The sequence below is a fragment of the Neospora caninum genome, chromosome VIIb, assembly GCF_000208865.1.
Source record: "Neospora caninum Liverpool complete genome, chromosome VIIb".
NCBI classification, from domain to species: Eukaryota; Apicomplexa; class Conoidasida; order Eucoccidiorida; family Sarcocystidae; genus Neospora; species Neospora caninum.
The window spans coordinates 1868089-1878963 of NC_018394.1; the positions used below are offsets into that span (position 1 = coordinate 1868089).

Sequence of the window (10875 nt, forward strand, 5' to 3'; positions counted from 1 at the left end):
ATGCGGCGCTACCCATAGATACACCCCTATAGATACATGAATACAAGCATATGAACAGTGTTTTTAGACGTAAGTATACAGACGTAAAGATACACGAGGAAGCAAACTTCAAAAAAAGGAGGCGCAAAACGAGTGTCGCCATCTGAGAGAAAAGAACTCCACCTTCCCCAACCGCCCGTTTCGACAAACAACCTCTTTACTTCCACAATTTGCGAAGAGACATATTCTTCTCTGCGTCCTTCTTCATAACCTGCGTGCAACACAGCCATCCACACCCAAACATGGATTATATACAATATACATGCCATGTATATGTACATATATATATATATATATATACATATATATATGCAGGTTCATACAAAAACATTTGTTGGCATGGTGGATGTATGCTTTTGAGATCGGTGTTGAGAAATGCAGGCTTTATTTGCTACAAAGGCATTTTACCAGTCAGTTAACCCAACGTGTGATGCGTCTTTTACGAGAACGAACACGAGTGCCTCGGCACGAGAAACGTTTCCGTTTTCCGTCAGAGAGAAAACGGAACAGGGTCGGAGAGCACGTGCGGCAAAAACATGCACACTTTGCCCCTCGCATCAGCAAATACACAGGGTACGCAAGCTGAGAAGTATGCACGTGTCTCAACTCCTAGACGGACAGTCATCATGTGATGCACCCACAATCGCGAACCTAGAATAGAAATGCAACTAGGCAAGCCTATTGTCGCGGTCGGTGTGTACATACATGTACATACTTGCGTGTGTATGTGTGCACAAATCTACGCAGCAAGCGTCTGCTTAAATATATATATATATATATATATATATATATAAAGTATTGAAATGTATGGATGTGGAATTGTGAAACTAGAGGTGATGATACTGTTAGGGAAAGATTTAAAGTGCACGAATGGGGGGAACAACAAAGCGAGGCGCAGGAAGCATTACGGGACAAGCAGCAAACTCGTTTTGTCCAAGTGCGTTTGTGGCGAGAGACGAATTCGATCAAACACGGGAACACCTTCCCCAGACGTAGAGAAGACATTGATTGAGGCAGAGATGCTGAGTCCACAAGAGCCATTTAATCGAGGAAGACGCTAGATGGTTCGACAAACCAGACAGACAAGCAACTGAGAGACGCGAAGATGAGTTGAGGAACAAGCGAACTGACCTTCGCGACAGCCATCTCGAAGTCTTCCTGTGTAACGAACATGCGGCGTTCTCTGAGAGCAAACATTCCCGCCTCCGTGCACACAGCCTGAGGGCACAGAAGCAAGAACAGAGAACCAAGGTGTGAATAATACAAGACCAGGATAAAACGAGGGGAGACGATGCGACGACAGACAGAATAATCGAAACTGCGAGCGAAAAGGGGAAATGGAACTGCCACCTGGGGTACGTACACCAGGTGAAAGTCGGAAAAAATCAGCGCGACAAACAATGAGGGAAAAGGGAGGAGAGGAACGCGCACACACACAAGGTAAAGGGCCCGACGAGAAGAGAGCCGCGTTTCTCTCACTTTGACCTCTGCACCCGACGATCCGTTCATTTCTTGCGCAATTTTTCTCATGTCAATTCCACGCATCAGATTCATCTTCCGGCTGTGGATCTTCAAAATCTCCGTGCGTGCCTGGCAGTGACGACAAAACCCATCAATTCAGAAACAAAAACATACGCATTTTCCCACATGTCAGCCCGCGAGAACCCGCCTCCTCTATGTACACCCCACAAGGCGCATATCTATATATATGTAGGAAAAGCTGTTCAGATGTATGCATGCATATACAGACGTGAGCGGCCACTCTTGAAAATCTTCAACTCGACTTTGGGCCGCGACGAGGTGGAACGGCAACGGAATTCTGGAAACAGCTTTCCTCGCTACGGATTGATCAAAGTTAGAGACAGGGGAAGGCCCATGCGTGCATGCAGTTACATATATATATATATATATATATATATATAAATTTATTTATGACAGTGGAAATGAGCGTGTGGACGCTGTTGAGTTTCGGTCCAGCCAACGAGAGGAGTTTGGAAGAGCTTTGAGAGAACTCACATCGACGTTCGGGTTCGGGAATTCGATTTTGCGGTCGATGCGGCCTGGGCGCAGCAGAGCGTCGTCGAGGATGTCGATTCGGTTGGTGCACATGATCACCTGAACTCGGAGGAAGACAAGAAAAGGTGAAGAAAAAGAAGTGAAAAAAGAGGCACGAAAAAAGAAAAAGAAGAGACAAAAAGAAAGAGGCACCGATTGGTGTTCTGCTCGCAAAGCCGGAGCTCATCCCTGATTCGCTTTACAGCTCTCCCTCGGCCGCTGAGCGTCCATCGCTTCCTCGGGTCTCCTTTCTCACTTTCTTCCCGTCCTTTCTTTTCAGTCCCTTTCTGTGTTCCCCCTGTCCGTTTTCCCGTCCTGTTCTTTCCTGCGATAATTTGAGGCGAATCAAATCGTTGTCCCCCGAACTGGAACGGTCGTCACTCGCCGTCGTCTCTTCTTTCCGACCTGTGTCTTTCTGTTTCTCGAGGCCAACCTGTGGTTTTTTCCGCCGTTCGTCCTCTCCGCTTCTTCCTCCGCTTTCTCGGGATATCTCTCTCTCGCTTCCTCTGTCTCGCGCCCCCGTTCCTCCTTTCTCTCTCTCTCCTCATTTCCCTCTGCGGCACACCTTGATGTTCTGTGTCGACTCGAAGCCATCGAGTTGGTTCAGGAGTTCCATCATGGTTCTCTGGACTTCCGAGTCGCCGTGCTCGCCCTCGGTTCTCTGGCTGCCGATGCTGTCGATTTCGTCCATGAAGATGATGCTCGGTGCGTGCTCTCGCGCCATGACAAACAGTTCTCGGACCATGCGACTCCCCTCGCCGATGTACTTTTGGACCAGTTCGCCGCCGCTGACGCGAATAAAGGTGCAGTCTGTATGGTGAGCAACCGCTCGGGCCAGCAGCGTCTTCCCCGTCCCCGGGGGCCCGTAGAGCAGCACGCCCTGAGGAAAGCCAAAAGAAAGACTTCAGCGACCACGCGATGTGGCGTTTCCGGGAGAGTGCGGAATCGACGTGTCGAAGCAAAGAAACGGAGGGAAAGAGAGAGGGAAAGAGGGAGGGAAAGAGGGAGTGCGAGAAAGAGACGGAAAGAAAAGGGAGAAGGAGAGAGGAGCGAGAAAGATAGAGACAGAGAGGAGAAGCGAGAGAAGGTGCGAGAAGAGAAAAGAGAAAGGTACCGCTGCGCGGGCATTTGCGACTCGAAGGCAGCTGACGGCTCATCCGCCTCGTCGAGAAGCGCCGACAGACTGCGCAGAGAGACGAGGCACGAGCAGCACAACAACGTGAACGCGGACTTCGGGATCGAGCGAGAGCCAGCGGAGACGCGGCGTTTGCCCGGGGGAAGAAGAGAAGCGAAAAGCTGCACGTCTCACCTTGGGTTGGGAGATACCGAGACTCTCAAACAGTTCCGGGTGTTTGATGGGGAGCTCGATCACTTCCTTCACCTCCTTCACCTGCTGCTCCAAACCGCCAACCATCTCGTAGGTGCTCTCCGGCACCTTCTCGACTTTCATGAGCGAGACCAGAGGATCGATTTTGGTTGGGAGGATCTTGTGTAGGCGGTAGCTGTCGTTCAACAGAGCCACGCGCGTGTTCACAGTGCACTGCGACAAGTCGATGTTCTTCGCGACGTCCACCACGTATTTCCCCTCGGGGTTTACCTGAGACAGCGACAAAAAGGCAGAGAGGAGACATGGGAGAACGGCGAGCACGCGAAACGAGAGAGAAGGAAAGGGGAACGGCAAGACCGGAGAGCGGATGAAAGCAAGAAGGGGGGAGAAAGGCCAGAACCAAGAGACACCGGGCACCGCGGAAGAGGGAGAATGAGGATGGCATGCGAAGACGGGAAGGAAGAGAAAAAAAGAAAGGCGAAAAGAGAGAACGGCAGATGCGCCCGGCAGACGCGCTTTCGGATTCAAACAGGCCGCACACACCTGGAAGCTTCCAGGCTTGCGCCAAGACACGCCCGCGCGTGTCTCGTCTCGCACAGAGACACGATCTCTTGGTTTCGACCAAGCTGTGGAGTCCCGGCGAGAGATGCCTCTGACGCCCCAGGAGAGACCGTGAAAGGCTTGGAGTCTTGGCAATCTTCGAAACCAAGACCCTTGCCACGCATTCAACCTTGGAAAAAAGACGTACCTTTACAAGAACTTTGTTCCGGCCCATAACCTTCACAACCTCGCCGACGTAGCTTCCGGGCTCGAGCAACACTTGGAGCTCGTCGCGCAGCTCACGAACTGCAAACAAACACCAGTTTCCGCGAATCGTTTCTCGAAAAAAAGAAACAAAAAACCTCTCCATAGGATGATCCCGCCTTCCTCCAACCCACCAGCTTGGCTACTGATGGCGTTGCAGCCAGATCCCGTCTGTGTTCCCCTCTTCTCTGTTGTCTCCAGAGGGGCGAGGTTGGTCTTTCGTGGCCGCCCGCGAAGGCCATGCGTTGCTCGTGACGAGTTTCTCTGTTTTCTATCTTCTGCGGAATCTTCTATGCTCGTTGTTTGTGAGAAACGTGTTGTCCCTGTATTGCCACCACGCGAGTTCTGCCTTATCGTAGCTCAAGGGAATCGGCCCCGCCTCTCTTTCTCGCCTTTTCGCCGCTGGTAACACCCCCCCCTTTCTCTTCATCTCTTTCTCTTCCTCTTCCCCCTCCGTTTCTTATCCCTGTGACTAATCTTCCCCTTTCTCTTCTCTCTTTTCGCGTTCTCTTCTCCCTCCTCTTCTCTCTTTTCGCGTTCTCTTCTCCCTCCTCTTCTCTTTCTCTTTCGGCTCCTCAAGCCTACCTTTTGCATTCAGTTCGTTTCTCTGAGCCTCGAGACGTCGCTTATCTTGCGACTTCTCGTTGATGACGCGCTGCAAACCATCGATCTTCTGCTCGTAGTAGTGACGCAGCCCCGAGCTCGGCCCTTCCGCACCATTCATCGCCACAGGCGGGCACAGAGGCCCCGCGAGAGCAGACATCTTGCTTTCTCCAGCGCGAAAAAACCCGCGAGAACAGTTTCAATGCATTATCTCTGCTGTACCGACACAGCGTCTCTTGCCACCACGCAGACACCGGTACACGCCAACACACCTCCACAAAGACAATGCTGTCGAGGAAACGCCGAGACTGGCGGGATTCAACGCGCTGCGCTGGAAGACAGGAGGAGAAACGACGCTATCGAGGGACGGAAAAGGAGGGACGAAGAACAGAACAGGTGCACGGGGAGGAACGGGGAGAAGACGAGAGAAGAGAGTGGAAACCGAGGGACGAAGAGAAGCGAATGGCGCGCGAAAAAGGTGGTGGACGAGGAACGCGGGAGACAGACAGAAAAGCCGCGAGTCTGCCTTAGCACAAAGAAGTCCCTTAGACGAAATCTGAGGTGTACGTACACCTGCAAGGAAGAGTGGGAGAACGCGAATTTTTGCCGCGAACAGAACCCTCGAATTTTTGACTTTTCCTGTCTGCATGCGAGCGCGCCGAAATCCTCGGCAACGCCCGCCTCTCCGCTCGTGTCGCTCGCCGCCTTCTCGCGCCTCGCCGAGCAGCGCGTTTCCTCGAGGCTCGTCTTTGTCTTGCACGGTTTCCGGCTTTTTCTTCAGCAGCCAGAGTTTCGCGAGCTTTTCAGGGCGTGCGAACGTCCAGTTGACTCGAGAGGTATCGGTGTTGAGTCTCCTCGTCTTTAGGAAAGTCAGAAAGGCCGGGAAACAGAACGCCTGCCGTCAATCCGCCGTGCAGAAAGCTGCACTGTCCTCGCCAGCGCCTTTGCGACTTCTCGCGGTGCGTGCGGAGAGGCAGAAGACCCCGCGCGCCGCGAGCTGTGCAAAAAAAAGAGAAGGAAAAACACGCGTTTTCTGTCTCTCAGACGACGCCGGCGAAGGAGAGAAAACAGTTCTTGCTCGCAGTGTGCATCTGGGAGAGAACCTGGAGAAAAACCAAACGCGAAACTGGAAGAGAAGCGAGAACAACCGGCGTTTTGAGCTTGGAGGGTGCTCGCGAAGGCTGTCGCCGGAAGGTCTGCGACACACACTGTCTCGATGTCACCAGCTTTCCCAAAAGAAAGCGAGACATGCCGCGGGAAAATGTCAGGTGTGCAACGCCACTTTCTTTTTCTTGTCAAACACTAGCATTCTCGTAGTTGGTCGCCTTAGTTTGGAGTTCTGTTCTTTCGCCTGAGAAGGCCGCTCTCTCTCCGCTGCTCGTTGTCCTCCCGTCTCTTGCTGCGAGAGAAATCGGTGGAGACGAGCTCGGCGTCTCTGCCGTTCGCTTCCCTTAGGATCTGCCACAGTCTTTGCTTCTTTTGAAAAGTGGCCGTTTTTGGTCTCCGAAAGAATTAAATCGAGGACGTATCTCGTTCTGGCCCGGAGCGAGGAGAGAACGAGAGAGGACAGACTCCTCGTCTCCAGCCCTCGCGTGCTCGGCGGAGAGAGTGCCTTCTCTCTTCCGACGTGTCCGTTTCCTCTCTCTCCGGAGAGAGAAAAGTTGGAAAATTCGGCAGTCTCTGTGGGAGGCCTTCCAGGAAGAGAAAGAGCGAGAGAAAGAGAGGGAGAAAGAAGGAGGGAGAATCAAAGAGGGAGAAAGAAAGAGGGAGAGACAGGGAGAAAATGGGTTGTTTGTGCGACTCCCTTTCGTGACTTGAGAGAGAGGAGAGGCGGGCGTCGACTCCTGTGTCTGTGTCCTGTGTCAGACCTCTGTCCTTTTTTTTCGTCACGCGACCGACTTCCTGAAGAAACGAACAGGAAGGCGGAAAAGGAACGTATTAGGTTTATCTCTTGTTCAGTTGACTGCTTGGCGGTATCGACCAGGACGCCGCGTTTTTCTTTTTTCTCGAAAGTCTTCCATGTCTCATTCTCTTTTCCCGTCCTGCGCTCTGCGGCCTTGTTTAGTAACTGGATGAACGCTTTTTACGCCTGGGATGTATGGATAATATTCGTCTCTTCTATAGCTTAACCGCTTCTCCGTTAGTGCTCTGACTCAAGGTCTGCCTCTCGCTTTCTCGCTGTCGCCCTTCTCTCGCGTGTCTCTGTCTCTTCCTCTCAGTCGTTTTCGTCCTCTCTTTTTCTCAAAGATGTTTTCCTCATTCACGCGAGGCTCGTCTTCCGCCGTGGGTGGAGACTCGTCCCTCGATTTGTCTCCGTCGGGGCTGTGCGCAGAGGAAGTCGACGTGGACGAGGTTCTCTGCGCTGTGGAGTTTGGAAGGAGTGAGGGCGGAGCAACGCGCGGCGTTGGGGCTGGGGTGAGCGTCGTCGGGGTCTGCGTGTTCGATCGGCAGTCCTTCAAAATCCAAGTCTGCGAGTTCTCGACTACCAACGACTTGGCCGTTCTTGAGGGGCTCCTGCTGCAGGTGAGGCGAAAGAAGAAAGACAACGGAGGCCGGTGTCTGTACAGTCGGGCTCGACGAGGCAGGCCACGACACGAACAGGAAAGCCGATCTCCCAGTGCACAGGGAGACGTGGGCGGAGAAGACAGAGAAGAAGATTTAGGAAAGAATGGAGGAAAACAGCCTCCGGAAGCTCGGTTCTGCAGAACGTCTTTTTATCAAAGCAGACGCAAAGGAAACAACCAAGCTGCGTGTCACCGGCGACCGACCACTGTACAGACACCTCAAGGCAGAGGCAGCCAGAGCCGGTTTTTTGCGAATGTCAGGCGTTTCAATTATGAGAATTGAAAGATGCAGAAGGAAACGGAAACAGCAAAAACTACGCTCTGCTACATCTGTATGTTCGCTCTCTGCATATATATATTTATATTTATATTTCTCTGTGGTGAATCATCTTCATAGCTGTCCGTGTACAAATGTAATCTCTGTGGCTAGGTATATATATATAGTTTGTTTTTGTGTGTGAATTTTCTTGTCGCCTCGATCTTTTGCCGCGTTGACTCTCAGGTTCGGCCGTCGTGTGTGATTTCGACGGAGGCAGGCGGTTCCTCTGAGGCGGGAGACGGATGGCGGAAAAAGTTGGAAGATCTTGTCGCCAGCTGCGACGCCGACTTTGTTCGCGTGAAAAGAAACACTGCAGACAGTAAGCGTTCCCCAGTTCCTCTCTCGTCTGTGTCTCTTCGATCTACTCTCCGTTTCGTCTTCTCAGTCGGTTTTCTCGTGTTTCTCTCCTCTTCCGCGTCTCGGTTTCCTCCACTGTTTTCTCTTACCCCCTAGGCTGGCTCACCTTCGGCTTCTTCCACTTTGTCTCTCTCGTCGCTTTCGTCCTCTTTCTGGGTCTGTCTCTTCTCCTTCCTGTCCGTGTTTTACTTCCTTCTTTCTCTTCTTTCTGTTGTTCCGTCTCTTCTTTCTCTCACTTCATTCTTTCTCTCCCTTCTCCCGCGTTTAATGGGCGTCATTCGCTTCTTTTCCCCGGTGTGTCTTTTTTCATCTCTTCGTTCTTTCACTCTCGTCTGTCCTTCTCTCTACTTCGCCGCCTACTTTCGCTTCTCCGCCGTCGTCTTTGTTCTCATATTCATCTGCTTCCTCTTTGTCGCGTTGTTTTCTCTATCTCCCTGGCTGTCGGCGAGCTCGGTCTCTCTCGCTACAGCCACTTGGACGCCTCGCCTCGTCTTGCCACCCTTCCGACTCAGGGCGAGGGGATTCTTTTCTTCTTGCGAGGCATTCTCTCTCTTCGCCTTTCCTTTCTTTTGCAGCGGCCAGCTTGCACGAGGACCTGGCGACTCTGTTGATCGAAGATGACTCCATAAAAAACCACATCTCCAGGGAACTGCAATTGAAAACAGCCTGCGGTGCATGCGCGGCTCTGCTCTCTCACGCTCGAGTAAACGACATCCTCAACGCACACACATTGAGAAACTCGTGTATATGCAGATACGTCTCTGCGTCGTATATATATATATATATATATATATATATATATGTATCTCTGTTGTGGGTGTGACCATGTACACAGACTTGGACAAATACAGATAGACAGATCTGAGTGGGTAGATGTCACGATGCTTAGTTACAGACAAAGAGCTGCGGAGATGGTCATGGGGAGATTTTTAGATTAGCGTATTAACAACTTTGGGGTGACATCACAAACCCGTCGACGTCGAGCGTCTGTCGATCATCGCGAGACGCCGACGGGTTTCGTTCTCGGTCTCACCGGGGCACCCTGTTGTTACCTGTGTATGCAGATCTGAAACTTGCATTTCGTTTTTTTTATCAAATCAAAACATGTATGCAACGCTATATAAACATATATATATATATATATATATATATATATATGTCTGCGCGCTAAGACATCGTCATTCTGCATGTGTGCTATGCAGACTTTGACGGTGGAAGCTGAGGTGCTTTGCCTTCGTTTTGTGTCACGCAGCTGCTCAGCGACGACATGTACATTAGGCAGTGCACTTTGGAGATGTATCCGTTGGACAGTTATCTTCGGATCGACAACGCAGCGGCTGCGGCTCTTTACCTTTTTCCTTCTGCGCAACAAAAAGCTCAGCAACTGACCCTACTTCCCGTCTCGGCAAAGGCGGGCGGCTCAGGGGCATCGAGAGGTGAGACTGTTTTCAGTTTGTTTGCAATTCAACTTCTTGAGAGACTTTGCCGATGTCTGAGGCGGAGATCTTCGGGGACAGGGGGGGGGGGGGGGTTATCCTTCTGCCTCGACATATGCGAAACGACACAAATACATGAACGAACCCCCACGCAGTGGGTGTTTGTGCTTGTGTCTATTATCCATTCATACCTTTGTAGTCTGTCCATGTGTACAGGGAGAGAGAGAAAACACTCCTCTCCTCCCAGTATACACATGTGTGTGCTTCCTCAATACGGACGGAAAACGGCTCTACAGAGCAACAGCTGCATGCGCCTGAACACCCAAGTGCATACATAACATAACGTATATATATATATATACATACAAAAGCGTGTATAGGGTTTATAGGCGTTCCGATGTGTATTTCTGGTCGTTTGGAGCGTTTTTTGTGTGTAAGTTGCCTCGTGTCTGCGAATGTTGCGTTCAGCCTCGTCTCTCGCGTGCGCGTTATCCGCTGGGGGGGGTATTTCGAGCGTCTTTGCGCTGATGAGCCGCTGGTGCACCTCCCAGCTGGGGAGTCGCCGCCTCTTCACCTGCATGAGTCAGCCGCTTGTGGACAGGGAGAAGATCGAACGACGCTACGACATCGTTGAACTTTTCCAGACAGTGAGAAGAGAGGAAGAGAAAGGGAGAGAAAGGGAGAGAAAGGGAGAGAAAGAGAAAGGGAGGGAAAGAGAGAAAGAGAAAGGGAGGGAAAGAGAGAAAGAGAAAGGGAGGTCAAGCAAGAGGGAGAGGAAGAGAGGAGGAGACAGATGGAGGTGAATAGAGCGGAAGAGAGGAAGCCAGAGAGGCAAGAGATTGAAACGAGAGAACAAGAGAACGAAAGAGAAAGAGAGAGACGCGAAATGCAGGAGAGAGTGAGAGAACGAGAGGGAGATAGCGAGAGAATGAATGAGAGAGGGAGAGGGAGAGAGAAAAAAAAAGGGCGAGAGCTCGGACGTGAAAGGCGTAGGCGCAGCCACTCGATATGGGAGAGGAACTGAGAGTGCCAAGAAGGCTTGAAAGGTTTTCCGGTGTCTCGACAGCGCAGTGAGAGGGTAATCCACCGGACCTCGCGACCCCGCGAGCGCTCTTCCTCACCATGATTCGAGCGCGAAAGCGGGATGCTTTGTTTCTTGCGCGTCGAAGCCTTGGACAAGATCGGACAGTTCTCCCTTTTACGTGTCTCATCACTCCTTCCTTTCTATGACGCGTTCTCTCTCGCCTGTTTCCTCTGTTTCCGACTTTCTTTCTCGCCAGGACGAGGCGTTTCGGCGTCAAGTGTTTTGCAGCCATTTCAAGCACGTGTTCGACTTGGATCGACTCGCAGGCCGCTTTCACCGCCTCGCCT

At 51.6% G+C, this 10875-nt stretch overlaps 2 protein-coding genes across 2 annotated transcripts in view; one reads left to right on the forward strand and one right to left on the reverse strand.

Moving 5' to 3' along the window:
* Nucleotides 1-196: 196 nt before the first annotated feature.
* Nucleotides 197-4988, reverse strand: NCLIV_026270 (26S proteasome regulatory subunit S4 like AAA ATpase, related; the record flags this gene model as incomplete). Its single annotated transcript, XM_003882821.1, has 8 exons — nt 197-250; nt 1171-1257; nt 1519-1629; nt 2056-2154; nt 2660-2974; nt 3506-3691; nt 4170-4267; nt 4811-4988. 8 exons carry the CDS (start codon nt 4986-4988, stop codon nt 197-199), a joined length of 1128 nt encoding a protein of 375 aa, XP_003882870.1.
* Nucleotides 4989-7075: 2087 nt separating this feature from the next.
* Nucleotides 7076-10875, forward strand: part of NCLIV_026280 (DNA mismatch repair protein mutS, related) — a gene marked incomplete at both ends in the record, with an annotated part of 8521 nt that continues 4721 nt past the window's right edge. The window contains 6 exons of the mRNA XM_003882822.1: nt 7076-7351; nt 7895-8030; nt 8644-8771; nt 9321-9504; nt 9973-10151; nt 10785-10875. The exon at nt 10785-10875 is cut by the window's right edge and continues 128 nt beyond it. Coding sequence (XP_003882871.1) covers nt 7076-7351; nt 7895-8030; nt 8644-8771; nt 9321-9504; nt 9973-10151; nt 10785-10875 — 994 coding nt within the window. The remainder of the gene's footprint in view (nt 7352-7894; nt 8031-8643; nt 8772-9320; nt 9505-9972; nt 10152-10784) is intronic.